The sequence below is a fragment of the Betta splendens genome, chromosome 12 (genome assembly GCF_900634795.4).
Source record: "Betta splendens chromosome 12, fBetSpl5.4, whole genome shotgun sequence".
Taxonomy (NCBI): domain Eukaryota; kingdom Metazoa; phylum Chordata; class Actinopteri; order Anabantiformes; family Osphronemidae; genus Betta; species Betta splendens.
In genome coordinates this window covers 13,003,855-13,026,481 of record NC_040892.2, presented here as the reverse complement: position 1 = coordinate 13,026,481, position 22,627 = coordinate 13,003,855, and the positions used below count along the sequence as shown (strand labels likewise).

General features: G+C 39.7%; 3 protein-coding genes and 1 long non-coding RNA gene across 5 annotated transcripts; 2 read left to right on the top strand and 2 right to left on the bottom strand.

The window, feature by feature from the left end:
- The first annotated feature begins 45 nt into the window (after positions 1–45).
- LOC114867229 (proteasome subunit beta type-7-like) lies at positions 46–4,139 on the top strand. 2 transcript variants are annotated; one of them, XM_029169730.3, is made up of 9 exons: positions 46–203; positions 994–1,087; positions 2,036–2,133; positions 2,254–2,394; positions 2,486–2,601; positions 2,903–2,961; positions 3,036–3,187; positions 3,657–3,683; positions 3,934–4,139. In XM_029169730.3, the coding sequence occupies exons 1-9, from the start codon at positions 142–144 to the stop codon at positions 4,043–4,045; spliced, it is 861 nt and encodes a 286-aa protein (XP_029025563.1). In that variant the 5' UTR covers positions 46–141; the 3' UTR covers positions 4,046–4,139. The 2 variants fall into 2 exon arrangements, with proteins under 2 accessions (XP_029025563.1, XP_029025565.1); XM_029169732.3 differs by lacking the exon at positions 3,657–3,683 and having other exon boundaries at positions 47–203.
- Positions 4,140–5,705: 1,566 nt separating this feature from the next.
- On the bottom strand, positions 5,706–6,766 carry LOC129604948 (uncharacterized). Its single transcript, XR_008696326.1, has 2 exons — positions 6,639–6,766; positions 5,706–6,450 (listed from the first exon to the last, which is right to left on the bottom strand). It is a non-coding gene; the product is annotated as an uncharacterized LOC129604948 (long non-coding RNA).
- A 2,853-nt stretch (positions 6,767–9,619) lies between these two features.
- On the top strand, positions 9,620–10,381 carry LOC114867413 (proteasome subunit beta type-7-like). The gene is made up of 3 exons (XM_029170045.3): positions 9,620–9,794; positions 10,093–10,151; positions 10,226–10,381. The coding sequence occupies exons 1-3, from the start codon at positions 9,620–9,622 to the stop codon at positions 10,379–10,381; spliced, it is 390 nt and encodes a 129-aa protein (XP_029025878.1).
- Positions 10,382–11,588: 1,207 nt separating this feature from the next.
- On the bottom strand, positions 11,589–22,627 carry nek6 (NIMA-related kinase 6). The gene is made up of 10 exons (XM_029168503.3): positions 22,363–22,627; positions 16,958–17,058; positions 16,409–16,546; positions 16,160–16,222; positions 15,827–15,937; positions 15,561–15,669; positions 15,095–15,202; positions 14,839–14,933; positions 13,531–13,644; positions 11,589–13,277 (listed from the first exon to the last, which is right to left on the bottom strand). Exons 2-10 carry the CDS (start codon positions 17,033–17,035, stop codon positions 13,167–13,169), a joined length of 927 nt encoding a protein of 308 aa, XP_029024336.1. The 5' UTR covers positions 17,036–17,058; positions 22,363–22,627; the 3' UTR covers positions 11,589–13,166.

Sequence of the window (22,627 nt, the reverse complement as noted above, 5' to 3'; positions counted from 1 at the left end):
TCAATAAACAGCATAAGCGGGAATATAATTCTAACTGTTAGTAATTCTAATTTGAACTAATTTAAAAAGAACCAAATCTGTTTTTAACTGATCTTGCTCTCTTGCGTTACTTCCCGGAAACACAAACCTTCGCTCACCAAAATGGCGACGTTGACTGTGAGCCAGTTACCGCTCAGCGGTTTCAGTTTCGACAATTGTAAGAGGTAAGTTCTTTTTAGCGCATTAAGGTCTGCAGTCAGCGACGACGTGACTTAGATTCATGAAGGTTTAACACGTATGTGTGGACGTTTGTTAACAAAGACACATTATCTGTGGGTTTGTGATGATGCTAACTCGTGTTGACTCGGCTTCCATCGCGTCAACGTTACAATGACTCAGGCTTTTCCTCAGCTATAGGATTGACGTTAGCATTTATTTTTCTTTTTACTGTTTAAACGTTAAACAGATTAGCACGTTTATTACTTTATGAAGCTGTCTTACTGTACGCAATGTTTTTTTTTATAAGAAAGAAAACCCAGCTCGTTTTTTTCGTTACTCAGCCGGTTAGCGCGACATCACCGCTAGCTAAGGCAACCACCGACTCAAAGCTACTAAACTAGTCTAAAAGCGACTGTCATAAACTGTGGTAAACTATAATTTGTGTATTTATTGTATAGCACCTACCCTAATATACTGTTTGTCACTCATTGTTTAACTGCATAAACATGTTTCCAAAATAAACTCTTATGGTAAAGTGATCAGGAGGTTTCTGTTTTATTAGAACTTAATTAGTGACATCAGATAATTAGTTCTCCATCAACAGAAGATAGTATTATATTATATTATAGTATTATAGTATCATAACATTAGAATTATATTAGAAAAGTAATAATTAAAATACTGCACTAACATTCAGAAGTTAAATAATACTTTTACTCGGATACATTGCGGATCTTCACGTATTTGCCTGTTGGTCAGTTTTGGTTATTCTTTGTTTTATTGCTTTATTTTCAGAAACATATTTCTGGAAGGTGAACTGAACAAAGTCGGAGGCAGTTTACCTGCAGCTCGGAAAACTGGAACTACCATCTGTGGTGTAGTTTTTAAGGTTAGTGACAGTAGGTAGTAATGTAAAGAGTTAAAGGAGTAATTATTGTTCCAAATAGTAACCAAGGGTGTGTGGTACACTGTAAACACAGAATAAGCAAATTGTCAAGTCCTAGAGATCTAGTGTTGTTGACATCAGTACAAAGATGTTAAAAATGTTCAAATTCATGTGTATATATTTGTTCATTTTAAAGCTGGAGCCATTACTGTCAGTGGAGCTTACACAGACATTACTTAATGCCTGTTTCATGATCTTTCTTTTTGTATTTCATTGTCAGACAGACTGATTTAAAAAATCCATCTATGAGCTGTTTACTTGATACAACTAACCTTTCTTTGTTTTGCAATGGTTTTTTTTGTCCTGTTTAATTTTCTAGTGTTAAATTGATAATACATATTGATACGCTAAAGTATTGCAATGTTATGTTTTGTGATACTGCAATGATTCTGTAAAACATAGTATTGACATTTAAACACCCAACCTTTAGGTGGCAGTGTTGCAGTCAATGTCACTCAAAATCAGAAAGTATTATAGTGATGGTGGTATTTCAAAACTCGGGTGATGTGTAACTTTTCTGTGGCAGATTTTAGATCTGCTCCTACGGTAAACAGCGTTTCTGCTTCTTTTGCCTACAACAATTATGGACATAGAAAGTCGAAAAGACAAAGATGATGACTGAAGACTATGCAATGCAAAGATCATTTTAAGAAGCGGTAGTTGATGCTGAAACTAAATGTCACTCTTTAACACATCATACCCTTCCTCAGCTCGGCCCAAATCTTGGAAACCTGCTGCTGTGACGAATTCTGATCTAATTATTCTGATAAGATATTGAACTTTTCATGTGGTTGTGTTTTACTTGTTTAACGTTGCATTTGGATTAAACAAGTTTTGGTTTAAACTTGTAAAACACAATTCTCAATGATTTTTTTGTGCTTCCCCTTAAAGGATGGAGTTGTGCTAGGAGCCGACACCAGGGCCACTGAGGGCATGGTAGTGGCAGACAAGAACTGCTCAAAGATACACTACATCTCACCCAACATTTAGTGAGTGACAGCTGCAAAATCAGTTTGAAAAGCTTTCCTCAGCACTGTTGGAATCTTTGTGTTCTTTAAATGCTCAACAATAATTTGTATCTTCTGCTGTGGATTTGTGTTGTGATCCAGCTGTTGTGGAGCAGGAACAGCTGCAGACACAGAGATGACCACTCAAATCATCTCCTCTAACCTGGAGCTGCATGCTCTCTCCACTGGCAGACTGCCACGTGTGGCCACTGCTAATCGCATGTTGAAACAAATGCTCTTCAGGTACCCCTCACACCAGATCATCATCATTCTGAAGCTGAAATAATCGCATTGATTCTGAGTTTCATGTGCTTTTTTCCCCTTCCCTTTTAAGGTATCAGGGCTATATCGGGGCTGCTCTAGTCCTAGGTGGAGTGGATTGTAATGGACCTCACCTCTATAGCATCTACCCCCATGGCTCCACTGACAAGCTGCCCTACGTCACCATGGGTCAGTTTTTAAATACTGTAACTTTAAAGTTTTTAAGAGACATACAAGACTTCCTAACTGTTCTATTCTGAGAGATTAGTGTGTCATTCAGTGAAGGCACAGTGTTATCTATTGGCAAAATATGATAAGTTTTATCATTTCATTTGCTTCTGTTTATTAGCCTTGTAATCCTGTGGGTTTTGCCTCTCAGTTTATATACAGAGCAAGGATAATGGTGTTGGGTGTATCCAGAAGGTAGTTTATAGACATACTGTCAATATATTATAATATGGAATTCTGATCCAGCTTATCTTTTCTAAAGGTTCTGGCTCTCTGGCTGCCATGGCTGTGTTTGAGGACCGCTACAAACCAGACATGGAGGTGAGTCACTCGCAACATACAGTGGAATTCAAGTCTGTGATCATCAACAGGTGACTGATTTACTGTGACAATAGGAGGCGGCAGCCAAGCAGCTGGTGCACGATGCCATTGCTGCAGGAATCTTCAACGATCTGGGTTCTGGCAGCAACATTGACCTGTGTGTCATAACCAAGGGCAAAGTGGACTACATCCGGCCCCATGACGAGGCCAACAAGAAGGGTGTGAGGTGAGATTTGACCCACTTTAATACCCATCCTCACGGTTCAGGTTGTACAGAGTAAGTCTCCTGTGTCACTGTATTTACAAACCATGAGCTGAACTTTGTATGACTTGCAGGGTAACGTTGTCTTTGTTTAATATTTAATGCTCATATGAACAAATTAGGACGCAGGCTTTCTCCTGCTGCCGCTTGCTTTGTTTTCTCTGGCATTTCGCCAGCGGCTGCGTTATTTTGCCTTCGTGCTGCGCCATAAAATGAGCAGCCCGACTAATCAATATACCTGATATCAGTATTGATAAATTACTGTCATTGATTATTATCGATTCATTGTTGCAGCCCTTGTGCTGTGTTCATCTATGCTTTACTAGAACCCCACAACACTGCACAGCATGTTTAGACTCATGTTAGATTACGTTTGCATCACTCACCCATTGAACTGGTGTATGACTTGTCTTATTGCTTGTTTTGCTTGAAGATCAGTTGAGTTTGAAGCCGTGCAGCTGTGAGTAAACAGAAGTGTTCTGCTAGTTTAGGGTTAACAGTCGCCTCCTTGCAGTCCTATGGTTTTACTGCTAAGCTTTTAACCATTTTTGTGTACTTCTTTATAACTAATGTGTGTGTTGTGGCATGCTGTGTTAATAATTAAACTTCTGATGTGTGAAGTCTCAACCAAGATTTTTTTAAAGGTAGTATTATCATTACTTAATTTGATCATACAATGTTATTGATGAATGCCATTTCCTCTGGTGCAGAACTGGCGAGTACAAGTATAAAAGAGGAACCACAGGTGTACTGACAAAGCTGGTGACCCCACTGAACCTGGAGCTGGTGGAGGAGTCCATACAGACTATGGACACATCCTAAAATACTTAAATTACAATGTAACACTCGGTAACTAGCTTCCCTGTAGAATTCTGTTTCTTTTCATGGTTTCCAATAAAAGTGTTTAAGTTGATAAGAGTTGTTTGGTGTTTGTTTGATTTGAAGATTTAACAACTGCTTTCTTATTCTGATATTTCAGCTTGTTCTTAAAAAGCTAAAATGTCTCATGTTCATGTATAGTGAGAAGTGAGGGAACTGTCCGATATGGATTAAAACAGGAAGTTCACCCATTTTACACCTCATTGTCACTGTATGTTGAGTGTAGTAAAATACAGTGTCATGTGCTGCCACATCCTGATGAAGCCCAGCAGTGATAAAAGTACCTAACCAGTAACATCTGTGTGACGGCTACACATGTTCGAGTCCAGAGGTGCAAAAGAGGAAACAGAAGAGCTTGATGTTAGGTTATGATGATACTAAATTTCCCCATTGTGGGACTAATAAAGTTATTCTAATGTAATGTTACCTAGTTCTCTGCTTGAGACTATCTCCCCCCCACCAGTTACATAGGTATGGGAACTAGACTTCCCACTGTCAGAGCATGGATACAGTTTTAAGACTGCCAGAAATTGATTTCCGCACGTGGGATTGTGCACCGCCTCGTTAGCCTGGTTTGTGTAGGACTACAGCTGCTTATTTCGGGTTCAAAAAACCATAACTTGTAAATATTATCCGCTACACGTTTTAAATATTGCTGTAAAATGTTTTTTCACATTTTGTGTCTTATTGAAACTGCACGAGTAACCCCGGGTTGTTTCACCACTTTTAACTTCCTGTATGGGACCAGTTAAGCCATTAAGATGGTCAGAAGCTTAATTCTGCCTTATTTTAAATACACTGAGCTCTGGTTTTATGTTGCCACAAAGTGATTAAAGCCAATATCTGTACTAAAAGGTTCTTTCTCCCTGATTTTAAGTTCATAGAGCTCTGCTGGATTATAATAATAGATTTATTATAACAATAGATAATAGATGAGCATCCAGTACATCTTATCACTTTCTACACCTGTTTGAGACCAGTTAAACCAGTTATATGTTGTGTTCACGTTGCCAAAAAGTGATTTATCCCAATATCTTTTGATAAGAAGCTTATTTATTGCTCATTTTTAACCAGTGGAGCTCTACTTGTTCATATGAACACATTCAAATTAACTTGACCGCTGTCTCTAACTGTCAGAGACCAGTACAACCAGTAAGATACTGTGTTCAAAGTGATTTATGCCAATATCTTTTGACAAGAAGCCTATTTCCTCCCCATTTTAACTTCATCAGTCTCTTCTTGGTTATATTAAAAGATTTAACAAACATCCAGTTAACTTGACCACTGTGTGCACCTCTCTGAGACCAGTACAACCAGTAAAATGCTGTTTCCACGTTGCCAAAAATTGATTTATGCCAATATCTTTTGACAAGAAGCCTCATTTAAGTCAGTGGAGCTCTCCATATTAATATTAAGCAGATTTAATATTAAGCAGATTTAAGTTAACTTGACCCTTGTTTGTACCTGTCTGAGGCCAGTAGAACCAGTAAGATGTTGTCTTTACATTGCCAAAAAGTAATTGAAGCCTCTTTGTTTTGATGAGACACTTATTTCTGTCATACTATTAACATACGTGAGAAGTAACTGACAAGGTAAGAGGATGCAAAAAGTAAAGATTTATTCATGTAAAACAAAGTTTATAAAAGGGTAAATCCCCTGATTTACAATCATTATAACTTGTTACACTGATTTGTATTGTTGCTCATGACGAGTAAAATGCAGAATGAATTAAAGCTTTATAGTGAGTTTGTTGTAATTCAGCAGCGAGTTCATAGTTTGACTCAGTGACTCAACAAAGTTAAAGCACAGTTCTCTCTGATCACTGTTTCTGCTGTGCAGCGACGGTTTCATTTGTAGTAATATTACTCAACAGCTGCTGTAAAGGATCCAGTGCTAAACAAACACAAAAAAACAGTTCAATGACAGCATATAAATGAATCTAAACAGCAACAGATGGTACAGCATAAATAAAGACAGAGTATCAACGCCTGAGGAGTGAAAACATTTATCACATGCAGACGTTCTTCAAGATGTAGTTCTTAATTATGACCAGCAGAGGGCGACAATTGCTCTAATACTGTTACAGTCGCTGTTTTTTTGGTGCGGTAACATTAGGACGTTGATAAAAGCTACGACTCAGTAACTCAGATCATCTGGAACCTAGATGTTTGGATAAAATTCATGACGAACCCTGAAACTAACTGATAACTGCTATAAACCGTTGCCGTCACCTTGTTTCTCACTGTGTAACGTGTGAATAAAATCTACGGGTTAAGGTGATAAAACTTCCACTTCGTGGTTTGCGTTCAGCATCGCCTTCCTTCTTCTGAGCCTCTCTGAGCAGTGACCTGTGAGAAAAAAACCTTAGTTTGAGAAAGTTCAAAACCAGTAAGACCACAGCAGCAGCGTGGTCTCAGTGGTTTTGAAGCTGATCCAGGATCAGTCTGCTTGTTTGTATCTTGTTACACAGACATGAGGAGCAGACGTAAAAACCTCTGCTCTGTGGTTCCAAATGCAGGATTGATTAGTAACTCACGGACTGATCCACATGTTACCAGCGTCAGGACGACGGCAGCAGCGTTGGAGACACAGATGACGACAGGGACCTGCACCGGTTCACCGGCCGACACACCTGAGGAGAGGAGGAGTTTAGATCCACCTCAGGTGTTTTATCCTGGGACGTGGTTGTTTCTGATCCCATTTCCTGATGTGATGAATGACAGCACTGAACTGATCCCATACATTACCAGGGCTCTGAGGCTCGGTGGCTTCTTCTGGTGGAGCTTTGGTGGTGCTGGTACCATCTTCATGTCGTTGCTCTGTTTCAGGAGGAAGACAAAGCTGTGGAGGTGTTCTGGAAGGTCAGAGGCCTTATTGGCCACTTTATTAGGTACAGCTGATGACTTACCCACAGTGAGGGTCTGGGTGCAGCTCGCTGACAGTCCTGGGACGTTACATCTGTACTCTCCAGCGTCAGACAGGTGAAGTGAGGAAATGTGCAGGTCCAGGACTCCTCTGCTCAGGTTCTGACGGCTGAGCTCGGTCCGGGTTCTGTACTGCTCCATCTGTGGGCCGGTGTCATCCTTCCTGTGTCTGTACAGATGGACCACCTGGTTGAGCTCCACTCTGGTCCAATCCACCGTGTAACCGGTCACATCGAAGGACGGACGCAGGCGACAGCGTAGAGTTACATCATCGCCTTCTACCACCTTCACTGGCTGCGTCTGGCAGACGGCGTCATGCTGAGCTGTAAACAAACAAACAAACAAACAGCAGATATGTGATTTCCATTTAAGACCAGTGTCAGTTGCTGGAGTACGAAATAGGATTTTATTAATTCAAGTCTGTTGAGTCTGTCAGCCACGCACTGCAGTAACGTGAGCTGCCGATCGCTACTGTAGTATACAAAGCAATAGAGACTATCCTGTAGTATGGGATAGTGCGCTATTCATACGATGTTTACGGTAACGGTGTTCAAAAAGTGGATTACGACGAGAAGAGAATAGAGAATACAATGACTTTAAATAAAGCTTTTGTGTTCGTCACATTAGTACATCCCCTTTAGAGTGTTTAGTACTTCATAGACTACTACCGCAGTAAATATGATATCATTTCACTGTATAGTTTTGGAGTAATTCATTAAACACAGCCAGGAATTACTCAGGATTAGGATCAAAATCAGAAGTTGCTGTCATTTTTTATATTTGCATGAAGCCATCAGTCTATCTAATCAGCATGAAGCACTGATTCCACGTTTGAAGAACAAATCATTTCAACTCACCCACTGCGGCCTCTGCTAAAAAGGTCAGAACAAGCAGATGTACCAAGTACATGCTTCAGCAGGAGCGTTACTGCACGTGAGCGGCTGAAAGTCATCCAGGCGGCTCTACTTAAGTGACTTGACGTACTGTGTCAAAGAAGATGTTACTGCGGTTGAGTGACTCAATGACTAATGCTTAAGTCTTGTTATCTTGATTTTCATCTTGTCAGAAATTGATTTCCGCACGCGGGAGCGCGCGCCGCCTCGTTAAGGCGTTTAGCTCGGTTTGTGTAGGACTACAGCTGCTTATTTCGGCTTCAAACGGCCATAACTTGTAAATATTATCCGTTTTCTAGTGGACGTAGTGACCCCACGTCCTTTAGATTTTGTGTAAACGACGGAAATGATCATCGTAATTCTCTTTACAGCGATCGTCGATCGTGACTGTTTAACTCTATGTATGACATGACACTAGGACTCAGATCTACGACCCAATGTTGCTGCAACATGTTTGTTCTTCACATTTTGTGTCTGACTAAAACTGCACAAGTGACCACCGAGTTGTTTCACCACTTTTAACTTCCTGTATGGGACCAGTTAAACCAGTAAGATGCTTTCATGTTGCCAAAACGTGATTATTAGAGCCAAAGCTTTTGGTCAGAAGCTTAATTATGTCTTATTTTAAATACACTGAGCTCTGCTTTGTTATATTTACAGATGTAATACACCAAGACCAGTAGAACCAGTAGCATGCTGGTTTTATGTTGCCACAAAGTGATTAAAGCCAATGTCTGTGTACTAAAATGTTCTTTCTCCCTGATTTTAAGTTCATAGAGCTCTGATGGATTATAATAATAGATTTATTATAATAATAGATAATAGATGAGCATCCAGTACACTTTATCACTTTCTACACCTGTTTGAGACCAGTTAAACCAGTTATATGCTGTGTTCACGTTGCCAAAAAGTGATTACAGCCAATATCGTTTAATAAAAAGCTTATTTCTGCTTCATTTTAACTCAGTGGAGCTCTCCATGTTCATATTAACAGGAGCACCCAGCTCACTTGAACACTGTCTGTACCTGTCTGAAACCAGTACAACCAGTAAGATGCTGTGTTCACTTGCCAAAAAGTGATTTATGCCAATATCTTTTGACAAGAAGCCTATTTCTTCCTCATTTTAACTTCATCAAACTCTTCTTTGTTATATTAACAGTTTTAATGAGCATCCAGGTTACCTGAACACTGTTTGTACCTGTCTGAGACCAGTACAACCAGTAAAAAGCTGTTTTCATGTTGCCAAAAAGTGATTCGTGACAATATCCTTTGAGAATAAGCTTATATCTGCCTCATTTTAAGTCAGTGGAGCTCTCCTTGTTCATATTAACACATTCAAAATAACTTAACCGCTGTCTGTACCTGTCTGAGACCAGTAAGATGCCGTTTCCAAGTCGATAAAAAGTGATTTATGCCAATACTTTTTGACAAGAAGCTTATTTCAGCCCCATTTTAACTTCATTGTCCTCTGCTGTTTTTTGTTTGCAGAATTAAAAACCACTAGGATAGGTCCAACCGTAGACCGACTTCACCGTTACACATTACCTTTAACTTGTAGGGAAGTTAGATCGCGCAGTCACTTAGGCCTTCATCTAAATTGATTTGCGCAGTAGGTTGCTTTGCATTACGCGTATCCCGTACTTTGCAGAATTTAATAGGATTTTGCTGTTGCGGAGCAGGAACAGCTGCAGACACAGAGATGACCACTCAAATCATTGATTCTGAGTTTCATGTGCTTTTTTCCCCTTCCCTTTTAAGGTATCAGGGCTATATCGGGGCTGCTCTAGTCCTAGGTGGAGTGGATTGTAATGGACCTCACCTCTATAGCATCTACCCCCATGGCTCCACTGACAAGCTGCCCTACGTCACCATGGGTCCGTTTTAAAATACTGTAACTTTATAGTTTTTAAGAGACAAAGACTTCCTAACTGTTCTATTCTGAGAGATTAGTGTGTCATTCAGTGAAGGCACAGTGTTATCTATTGGCAAAATATAATAAGTTTTATCATTTCATTTGCTTCTGTTTATTAGCCTTGTAATCCTGTGGGTTTTGCCTCTCAGTTTATATACAGAGCAAGGATAATGGTGTTGGGTGTATCCAGAAGGTAGTTTATAGACATACTGTCAATATATTATAATATGGAATTCTGATCCAGCTTATCTTTTCTAAAGGTTCTGGCTCTCTGGCTGCCATGGCTGTGTTTGAGGACCGCTACAAACCAGACATGGAGGTGAGTCACTCGCAACATACAGTGGAATTCAAGTCTGTGATCATCAACAGGTGACTGATTTACTGTGACAATAGGAGGCGGCAGCCAAGCAGCTGGTGCACGATGCCATTGCTGCAGGAATCTTCAACAATCTGGGTTCTGGCAGCAACATTGACCTGTGTGTCATAACCAAGGGCAAAGTGGACTACATCCGGCCCCATGACGAGGCCAACAAGAAGGGTGTGAGGTGAGATTTGACCCACTTTAATACCCATCCTCACTGTTCAGGTTGTACAGAGTAAGTCTCCTGTATCACTGTATTTAAAAACCATGAGCTGAACTTTGTATGACTTGAAGGATAATGTTGTATTTGTTTAATATTTAATGCTCATTACAAGTATATTGGTTTGGATTGAAGATTTAACAACTGCTTTCTAATTCTGGTATTTCAGCTTGTTCTTGAAAAGTTAAATTGTCTTATGTTCATGTATAGTGAGAAGTGAGGGAACTGTCAAAAATTGATTAAACAGGAAGTTCACCCGTTTCACACCTCATTGTCAGTATCATGTGCTGCCACATCCTGATGAAAACCAGCAGTGATAAAAATACCTAACCAGTAAGATCTGTGTGATAGCTACGAGTCCAGAGGTGCAAAAGAAGAAACACATGGCTGTGTCTGCGCACAGAAGAGCTTGATGTTAGGTTAAGATGATACGAATGATGATGCAAAAATGTCATTACTGACTTATTTTAAAATAACTAACTAATTTCAAAAAAACTACCTTCGCCGTTTTGTGCTGAATGTGTTCCATGGACTGTGTGCGATAGATCGACAAACTCAACGCTGCTGTCTGATTGTTACATACAAGTTACAACATAGCAAACTTAAAGGGCTAACAACATGGCGTATTTGAAAAGCTAACAACTTGGCAAAAAAACAGCATTCACATGGCATGGGCACGAGGCAGACGTGTATCGACGGTATCAGGGATAAAATCAGGGATAAAATCTTCCTGGAGTGGGGGCGGGGTCGAGCTGGGGCCAGCACAAACACTGGGACCCAACTTGGAGCGGGTACCAGGGCAGACACGGATGCACAGTGTTGTGGCTGGAGCTTGGGCAGGACACTGACCCAATGCAGCGGCGGGACCTGGGGTTGGTGTGATCTGGAAAGAGCCAGCCCAGGATCCTGACACAAGTTGCGGTGACTGTTGGAGCAGCCATTCTCCTCCCGACGTGCTCCTCGTCCTCTCAGGTGTAGTTAAAAAGCAGTTACGTCACGTGGAGCTGCAAGTACAGCTCCCATCCCAATGCAATATGGTACCGTTTTAAATGCCTCAGTACCGCGGTGCCGAATGAATACCGGTACCGTGCAACCCTAGTCTCTTCGCTCAGAGAACCGGGTTTACACCCGTAACCCTGGCCGTACAGGTTGACTAACTTGATAAAAACATAGCCTCACAGTTTGTAATACATTTATTAGGCGATCATACAAGTTGTCAATAACATTGTTTTACTAAGGCACTGTGCAGAAATGCTCGTTAAATAATGGCAATTGAAACACACCCTTGTTTAACGTTCAGAAAGAATTTCACAGAGTCTAATTCCTGGAGTTTACACATTCACAGTAATGGTTGAAACCATCAAAAACTGCTTCTTACAACTGTACATCACACTAAACTGAAGCACCTCTGGAACACTAAACACCCCGCCATGGCAAACACCACGTCATTCTAGTCCAACACTCTGTCTTCATGTACATGTACAAAGTCAATAACTGATAAAAATTCCAACATATAATAACTTCATAATAACAAGCTATTACTTCAGTTTCAAAGGGTTAATGATGATGATTTAAGCTCTAAATCTTTGTAGAACACAGTTTACTTCCATTCCTTCTAAATTCTAATATCAATACTGAAATTATACATTAAATGCAAAATATTTAGGTAAATAAAAAAAGACCAAAACTACCATTAGATCATAATGGGTTAAACAGTTTGGAAGGAATAAAATCCAGGAGTGACAACAGTTCACACACAATAAGAACAAGGAAATTGTAGTTCTCATCAAAAATCTAGGCAAGAAATTAGATCAAAGTAGCTGTGAAGGGATGATGGCCTGAAGGTCCGATTGTGATCACTAATGTAAGGACTAACAGTTATGTTGGGACCTGGAGAACAGCCTGCTGGCTATAATACGTCATTAGACCATTCCTCTAATAACAATAACATAATTAACAAACCGTAGGCATTTGCAGGAAGGAAAGCACTATGTAGCTGTGCCTTATCTATCAAGCTCCACTCTCTGCCTGAGCTGGCAACTGAAGCAACATCAAACAGGCACTAATATCAACTGCAGACAGACTCAGAAGCTGGTAGAAACCAAAACCAGAGCTAACAGGAGAACGTGAACAATACTAGAATAACCATAACTGTAAACATCACTGACAACAGAGATAACTCAATTAATGAAAATCATGAGATGAAGATGCTCTAAATAATTTATGCACTATAACCAAAATATACTGAGAAAAACAGAAGACAGATAACTTCCGATAGAAATATCCCAGATCAGCTGCTACTATGCATTTTTTAGCTTTCATTATGTTTGTTAACATTTTATAACATTTGATGTTTAAGTGTTAATACATAAACATCTGAATTATGTACTAGAAATAAACAACTTATGACAAGATTACATGACAAATATATATTAGCCAGCCTACTGTAGAGTATGAACATGGAATGCTTACAGCTATATCAAGGCTCTGTCCCTTAAAGCTAAAAAGGAGGAGCTCTCACACATGAACAAGCATGGCTTCGTTAAACCCACTTTACAACTCTTAACGCATCTCTTCACCCCCTCTGTCGAAGTCAGTGGGACTTCCAAACGACATAGCTCCACATTCCCAGTCCTTCTGTGGTTTGCTCTTGTTAAGATGAGAGTAAATGTTCTTCTGAAGACCAGACCTCACATCCAGTGGTTTCGGGTCCTCAGACTGAGCGGAGAGGCGCTTGGGAGCAGAAGTGTTGCTCAAGTGCTAGAAGTCCACATGTGCATTTGTTTGGCGATCTGCAGCACGAAGACGATGTCAGGCCGCTGGTCTGGGTCCGGGTTTATGCACATGCTCACTAGGTTCCGAAGCTGTGGAAAGCAAGTTGTATTCATTTAAAAGGTTTTATTCTAAAACAGCCCCAACAAATCCCAAAAAGTCTATAGTTTGCACCAACATAACACTTTCTACTTTACATTAACACATTGACAACAGAACTGTAGCTACCAGACAAACCAGGGCCAACTTAAAGCTCAGAGCCTTGCCATAGGACACTTATATAATAGGAGGAGCCAGGAATTGTACCACCACCCTGAGAACAGCCACCGAAACGCGAAATATTACCTTCTCAGAGTAATGGTCAGGTGGAAGAGGAGGGTAGTCACACTGCTCGATCTTCTGGCAGAGAGAGAGCAGGTTCATCTTGTCTCCGTAAAACGGACTCTGCAGCGCCGCCATCTAAAGGTTGAGAAAGACAAGAAGCAGTGCTGTGAGTGCAGATGGCAAACACTGAAAACCTCAGCGCGGTGGTAATATTGACTATGATCGATGTCCAACTTTCGAAAATGTGAAAACACTTAATGTGCACTAGAACTAAACACCTACATTAAAGAACTGCGTGACTTGGTAGTTTCATCAGTGTACCATCGACGGGAGTTCTGACCTGAACTGTAACACAATATGGGAACCCGCTGTCCCAGCTGCAGGAGCTGTTAGGTAAGCTCAAGTATGTGTCTCTTGCTGTGGTATCTGTTACCATTTAGAAACTTCAGCCATTGGGTATGCATTTTACAACCTATGCACCGAATGGGGCTTCATGCAATAATTCTGACTCTTAAATATACTGCAAATACTGCATAGAAACATGCTCAGTCAACATTGAATCATAACTCAGCAGCATTGACTAAACACTGCTTCTTGGGGAATTAATTTATTTAGTTTAAAAGAAAAAGAAACAAATGTGTTTAGGGTGATCTGAAAACATCCAAAAAATTTGGATCTGGTGTAGGAGGAGGTATCTGGTATCTTGTGGCAGATACAGTGTTGCATCCAGACAATAAATGAGACTGAAACATAATCCTTCTCATTCAGGATTGGTCGTCCAATGAGGTCCAAGGACGAGGACTGTGGAGATGCTGTTTCTGGAGATGACTGTCCCAACAATGGCCCAGCATTCCAAAGAGATGTGACTAAGAATAAGGGCTATTATGTTCTCAATGACAGCCAGCAAATGGAGGAATGACAGCCCCAACTCACTCTATACAGGCACACAAACCTATTCTGGAATTAAAAAGGGATTAAATGCATGTATGATATTTTTGGCAGTTACGAGTAGGAGATTTAAACTTATTGACTCAGCTTGAACCTACAGCGGAAGTTGCTAACCCCTCCAATTTCCTTTCTTTCTCCTATGACTAATAACACAGACAGCACTTTCTGATAGCAGCCAATATGTGCTTCACTCTGACTCAGTTCCAATAACAGGAAAACCTATTTCCGCATTGCTTATCATATCAGAACATAGTCTGATGTGTGAAAGGTTAAGGCAAAAGAGACTTCAAGTAGGTAAGTAAGGTAGTTTTTATAGCTGTTTGAGCTGTTTCTCATCTGGAACATTAACTGCAAGCAAACATCAAAGTGTCTATAACTTACCTCATACAGAAGGCACCCGAGGGACCAGATATCCGACTTAAAATTGTATCCATTCTCATGGATCCTTTCTGGTGACATGTAGTACGGCGTCCCCACTAGGACCAAAAACATATACATGTATATTAATTTAAAAATAATTGCAAAAAAACAATAGGAGCTATAAATTCAAATACATATAAGTATTAGTATAAGTATATTAGTATTAGTAGTAGTAGTAGTATATTAGTATAAGTATATAAGTATTTATGTTCTTTACCTAAGGAATGAGCTGCAGTGGTTTTAGAACTGAAGAAGCGGCCTAATCCCAGGTCTCCCAGCTTCACCTCACCAGTGGCTGTTATGAACACGTTGGCTGGTTTGATATCTAGTTTGTGCACAAACACGCATTTAGACAAGACAAAATCTCTGATTGTCATTGGAAGCATTACTGGCATTACTAAATAAATAAAGTGTGGTCTCCGCCTCTATATCTTAGGTATATTGCAATGCCCTTAATAATATAATTGAACTTTATTGATCCCCCATACCCTGGGGAGCAGTAGGCAGGCACAGTGTGGCGCCCAGGGAGCTAGTGTGAGATGTCATCATAAAAAATATATATATTTTTACCAAAATACAAGTGAAGGACTGATACAGCTACTAGGTGATACGTATTCTGTAGACAATGTGTAAATGTAATGCAGAGGCATGAATCGTGCTTTAATCTGCAGGTAGCTGGTTACCACGGTGCATTATTCTGCGTGAATGCATGTGCTCCAGAGCGCTGCAGAGCTGCACAAAGTATTTCCATATCGTCCTCTCTGGAATGAGTCGCCTCTTCTTCTTGAAGTACTGAATAAGACAAAGGGGAACAAAAGGAAGTTGTGAATAGTGCTATATGAATCATATTTCAGTGACATTCAATTCAGAACTTTTGGATAATAACCTTTAAATCTGAGCTAAATGTTCCAGCCACGTGAATAGATTTTATTTGAGACTAATGCCTGACCTTTATCATCTGGGACAGATCTCCAGCATCCGCCAGCTCCAACACAATGTTGAGCTCACTGTCTTCAATAAAAGAATCTATGTATTTGATTATATTGGGGTGATTCAGCTGCTGCAGGGGACAAACAGGAGAGGAAATGTTATTTCCAGACATACTGATTTAGTTCTGTTGATCAAGAAGTGCAGGGGAAAGTTACAGTGTGAGCACATTTGACAAATAATTCAAACATGGTTGTATTTTTATCATATTTTATTTTATTTATTTATCGAAAACACAATAATACCATTTTCTTTCTGACACTTTAAAATAACAAGTGTGATTGATGAGCTTTACCTTTAGTAAGTCTATCTCTTTGATGCAGTCTTGACGAGCCTTGGCATCCAGCATCTCAAAGATCTGTGGGCAGACATAAATCAGAAAAACAAAAAATACAACCCATTACCATAAAACGAGTTGTATCACGCTCACAGATCTGTCACCATCAGTTTCAAAACATGTATTTGTAATTGTTTGCAGTATAACACACATTAAACATTTCTAACGTGGCATGACACAGATCGGTCTGTACTTGGAGTACTGTACCTGGACTTTCTTGAGTGCAACTAGCTGTCCTTCCAGAAGGTATGTGGCTTTGTAGACTTCACTAAACTGGCCGCGGCCGATCTTCTTGTCAATCCGAAAGTTTGCTGTGCAGCAGAATTTACAGCTTGGTACATTTTTCTGAAATAGAAAACATCATATTGAAATAATTACCAATAGTTTTTAGAAATCTGCTGCCTCTAATACACATTATATTTAAAAAAATATTTATTAATAATTAATTAAATATTATAAATATTAAATAATTATTCAAATAATATTAAATAATTACTGCGGAATATAGGTATTATTTGAAATAGGACATCAAAGGATTTATGCTACTGTAACCTCTTATAATTCCTTATTTGTAACTGTCTATATTTTTATATCTAAAAGCATGTTGTCGTTTTGCTTAGTAAGATTTTTTAAAATCCAAATAAATATTGCATGATTTTACCAAAGCAACTGGACTAAAAGAGGTTAGAAAGTGTAGGGCAACAAAAAAATAATAGTAATAATATTTTCTGTGAAACATTCAGCGTGAGGTCGTACCTGATCCTCCTGACCAGGGATCTTGTAGAGATTGTTGTGGTTATCTAATGTGGGCTGGTTGTTATTCTGTGCCTCCATGGTGGCATGTCACCCACCCACTACTGTAACGAGAGAGAAGTGTTAAACCCTTCCTTTAGTCTACCCCACAGACACAACGTGTTTTGCATTAAAACACAAAACCCTGCCTCTCATCAAGAGATAAGAGGCAGATGAGAAATAATGTATGAGTATATAAACTAGTTGGTTATTAACTGGTTACTCAGAACAAGTCACAAGTAGCTACAGTTGAGTCATCGGAGCGTGATATTTCCAGATTTATTTAAATAAACTCAAACTTAGAGAACCACTTCCTGCAAACAGCAGTATCCACAAGCAGCTGCTAAACTGTGTAAACTGAGTCAGCTCGCTCCAACTCTAAAATATCACATAGACGACCCCACGCACTAAAACACATACCCTGCAGAATCCTCAAACTCCAAAAGGAATCAGCTCTCACGAACAAAAGCCTCAGATGTTTTTATTCTTTTTATATTTATGGATACTATGATCCTTGATCCTCCCCACTTTCTGAGGCTTGCACAATATTTTAGTCATAAGGCTATAAAATACATCTAGGAATAAAACACTGTTTAAATCACCTACAATATTGAAAACCAGCATGAATCTGAATAAAACACATCAACAGAGAATAAGTGTGTGTGTGTGTGTGTGTGTGTGTGTGTGTGTGTGTGTGTGTGTGTGTGTGTGTGTGTGTATAAACACCTTAACACCTTTACCCTTATGTCTCTTGCTTGGGGTGGGTCCATTGGGTGAACTCTGGGTGGCTGCCCTCCTCTACCACTGCCGTACAACGAATATGAACTACTGCTACCGTGCTATGACAAGCCAACCTCAAGCCAGACAATGAAACAACCAAAGTATTTCCTTTCTAACACTAAAAGAAGGCGAGGCAATGGGCCGTATAGTATGAAACCTGTGTAGTCGTTAAACCACAAATTGGTGTGTGTGGGGGGGGGGGCTGCATGCTCACTCCACTGAGATACAAGTAGGGAATTTAGGAATTTCAGAAAAACAAGTTACACTGCTACTTTATCCTAAATTGGAGTTCTGCTTTGAAGAGGTCTCAGAAAATCTAAAAATCTGAAAAAAATCTGAAATCTAAACAAAGAAATAACAAAGAATATACAAATCAGATGCTATACATGTGAATAATGTTTTCTGTTGATTAAAGACTGCTTAATCATCCATCCATCCATTAATGTCGTATGCCCTGGTCTCAGGGTTAACAGATACTACAGTTTGTTTCTGGGCTTGACAAACATCCGTACATAAAACATACACAACACATTTCTGGCTTTAACAACTCGTTTTTTTTATAAATGTAGAGGTCTTACAAACATAACACAGAATAAGTGTAGTTTCCTGACAATATACAGTACTGCATAAACAACTTTCTGCTCTGTGACATGAAGTAAGCATGAGACTGGAGACTGAAGCTGAACATTAAACTAGATGAGTACCAAAGGCTGAGCACAGGCATGAAACCCAAAGTGATCTGACAGCAATCAAACATATTGGCTGGAATGTCCATGGGTATGAAAAATAAGAAAACCATGGGACAAATTAAACTTACTTGGAGCAAACAGAGTTTCTTATTAAGACAATCTCTAACTAACTAATCTACTAACTAAAACTAACTAAAAACACCACCACACAACAACTAAATTATCAGAATCCACGATGAGGAAACACACATTACCACACCCTATATTAGGCTAAGCTCTCACTCTCTTGACCCAGACAAACGGTGCTGATACAGAAAGCTACCTTCACTTGCCCAAAGTTAGGGTTTACAATGAAACAGCGACAAACACATTTCAAACAATCATGCTGCCTCATGGACATGAGCTGGACCCCCAAAATCCCACAATGACCACATCCAACTACACTGAGGTTTGTGGGCAAGGTCTGGAAAATGTTCTAATATCTGCCTAAATGTGCATCTCAGCTCAAGCCCCGAGAAGGAAACATGCACTATTAGATGATCCACACATGATCAACATATCACAAATCTGACTGCTGTACATTGAATCATTTCCATTTTTAGACTCTATCGGTGCGTGCACATTTGAGTTATTTTTATTCAGAAGGACTATATATTAAAATTTTTGAGCCACCATTGGCTTATGTAAGGGAAATAGTGTCATTAAACACAAAACAGGACAGTGGTGCTGGTGCAGCTCAGTGTTTATTTTAGTCATAGTATTTTTACATAATACCAAGCACAACATAACTTTTTTGTGCAGGTTTGTTTATTCTGGAGTGTTCTTTTATTTTGTAGCTTAGAGCACTCATATAGGTGCAGTACAGTTGTGCTAGATATTCATTTGACCCTAAGTGCTCCTCTGAGCCTCATAATGCATGAGGACTTCCAGCCAAGTCACAACCTAAAACATTTGTTCAGTGATGAACCAAATCATATGGAATAAAAAATATTTACGTAAAAATATGTATTAAAGTGAAGAAAAAATAAATAAAATATGTTCTAGTATCCATATTTATACAGCCACGTGACAAAACATTAGCTTTCTTCTTTCTGGCAGAATAATCTTTCTGTAAAATCCATCCATTCAAGCTTTGTAACTGAATAACTGAGCTAAACCTTTACTCATTTGTCTAGACGAAGCAAACAAAGCAAAAAAAATGAACAGACAATCAAGTAGCACACAACAATTTTTGTTGCGTGCTCTCAAAGCACATGAAGAAACACTTGAGAAAAAAAAAAGACTTGAGAAATCAAGTCAATGTCGGCATAAAACTTTCACAACTGCAACATTAAGTAAACAAGGTTATGTGTCCTATAAATGTACTGTATTAATTAAAAGAGACATAGGACTAAGGCTGAAAACCATACACACAAGCACAACTTAGAAAGTCTGGATACTGCCCTGAAACCATCTATGTCTGGAGCACACAAAACACACACACACATGCAGACAAACAATGCTGCCACATCTTGTATAACAAAGTGACACTGACATTGTATTTATGTCTCCAAATGGAAAGTAGGCACAAATAAATATGTAAATGACTTGCAACATTCATCACTGACTGTAAACTAGGTTATAGCAATGCCCTGCAACTACTGTATGTATTAGTCATTGAAATCCCTCTTTCTTATTTTTCTGATGCCAAATCAATATTGTGTGGCCACCTCTATGCTGGTAGCTACAGTAGATTAAACAGAAATTAATATACAACTCATACATATCTCTAATAAAAAAATTGAACCATCTCCTTACCAGAACCTAAAACCTCCAACCCATTAATGTGTATACGAGAGTTGCAACAGTGAATCTATATTATCGATTATAATTGATAATATACACAGATAATACAGATCAACCAGCAGCATGGGGGACATTTTTCAAATGTCACTCTTTTAGTTCAGTTTGAAGACGCTGAAGCCTTTTGATATACAGTAATACTACTTAACACCTAGAAACAGACCCATTCTGGTTGTCTGTTTTGCATTATTATAATATAAATTATTATTATTAGCTTGTATCTGCAATTCCTCTCTGTAATGAATACGGACCACTTAACTTCAATGCTATTTGTCTGTTTGCCTGTAGACTTTGCAGACAAACAAGTGTGAAAATGGAAAACCCATTGTCGTACTTTAAAGAAACTTCAAATTGATGATCGGGTCAGTACAAACCACATTAAAAAGGTTAGTGGTAAAACCAAAGCTACACAGTCTAACCGTTTTTGATGTATTGTAGTAAAAAGATGTTTCAAAGTGTATGTTGTTGTGCAGAGATGTGGCCAGCCTCATCAGAGCTCACATTGAATTGGATCTTAATATATAAATCACTGACTGACAGTCACGTCTATGCTATTTTTAAGGCAGCAGACCTCAGGCTTTCCTTCCCTTTTCTCTAAGCCGTCACTCGGTTCTCCAGCTTCAATTTAGATCAGTTAACTTTCACCATTAAGACACAGTTAATCTCTTGCCTCGAGTTGAGATATACAGTACTGTAGAAAGTACTTTAACGATTTAATACATTTACAGAATGAATGTGGAATATACAGTGTATGTAAATATTCCATCTAGAAAATACACTAGTAATTTACACTGAAGAAGGTTATAGCTTTCATCACTAGCGTACACATATAATGGAAACAGGAAGTGTGAGGATGGTGCTGAGCTGCCACTACATACAGCTTAGTCATGTTTGGATTTTCATATTGATACCCATTTAAAACGAAGGATAGTATTACTTTTCATTTTCATAAACATTGTGCTGCACTTCCTCTTGTGATTTCCTCAATGTAGAATAGACTAAAATCTCCTGAAGTTACAGTTAACATTAGAAATGTTGAAATGCAAAAAAGTTGCAGTTCAATGTGAAAATGAAGAATTCATATATTTTAAGAAGAACCAAAATGATCATAAATACAAATTCAGCCCATCTCCCTCCCAAGTTTGTAACTGTCCCACAACATGTAAACAATGAGGTCTGCTGAATTTGAAAGGAACTTCCTCCAACCGTCAAATAGTCAAATAACTGAACAAGCAGCAATAAACATATTCAGTAAGGACGTGTGAAGATCGGCTTCCTGCCGGGTGGATACTAACCAGCCTTTGTTAAACAGGACCCAGGCTGCTTGTCACGGCTGACACGTGACTCCTTTTAGCTAGTTATTTGACCTTGAATGCCCAGGCATCCTTTGAACTAACGAGTTGAGTACTGTGCGTTTGATACTCGTGAATTACCGGCAAACATTAGCAAAAGTTGTTCAAAAATATATTTTAGCACCGTTTACACCATAAGTAATGTGCAATACCCCGTTTGCCAACTTTAAGTGAAAGGGAGCTGTGTTGTATCTTATTGTGATTTTTCTTTCCTTTTTTAATATTAAAAGAATAAAATAAATATCCATATGGTGCAGTGGCTTCCGGAAGAAGACACAAGAGTCAACATAGAAGACAAATGTCTCAATACTGTAACTCGATTATGCTGCGATCAACAGCAGCATAACTTCATTTTCAGGGTGACAGACAGGCAGCTAGCGTCACGTTGACTTGGCAGCGATCGCATGCGAGGAGAAAAATGCAGAGAAGCAGCGATTTGATTTTCAGCCTTGACGTTAAACTGGTCGTTCCGCTGACGAACCACACAGACAGCTCTTTGTTAAAAATAAATAGTTAGGTCGGGTCAGTGCAGCCTCGGGGAAATGTGTACATTTTCTACCTCTACAACGTGGGTAAACACGGATCGGGACGCATTTCCACTACGGCTGACAACCACCGCGTCAACACGCGTTCTCGCTCCACGCCGTCAAAACGCGCCACCCTGGTCTCGACGCCCGTTGTTTACAACGTGCGCTCCGCGTCTTACCTGAAGTCCGCAGCGTCGCTCTCTCAGCTTTCAGCACTTTCCACGAAGCACATCGGCCCGTGTTGTCGTGCAAGTATGTCGGGCGGACTCACGGGCGGACGGACAGCCCCCTCCCCCGAGTCTCTCGACGGCTGTGCGTCTGTGGCGCGCGCTGCCACGCAGGCTGCTCGGCGGAGTCCGCGAGCGGCTGCTGGAGACGAGCGACTGCTCGGCGTTCAAGTTCTAGCGCAGTAAAGCGGCGACGAGGCTGTGGCTCGTTGAAAAG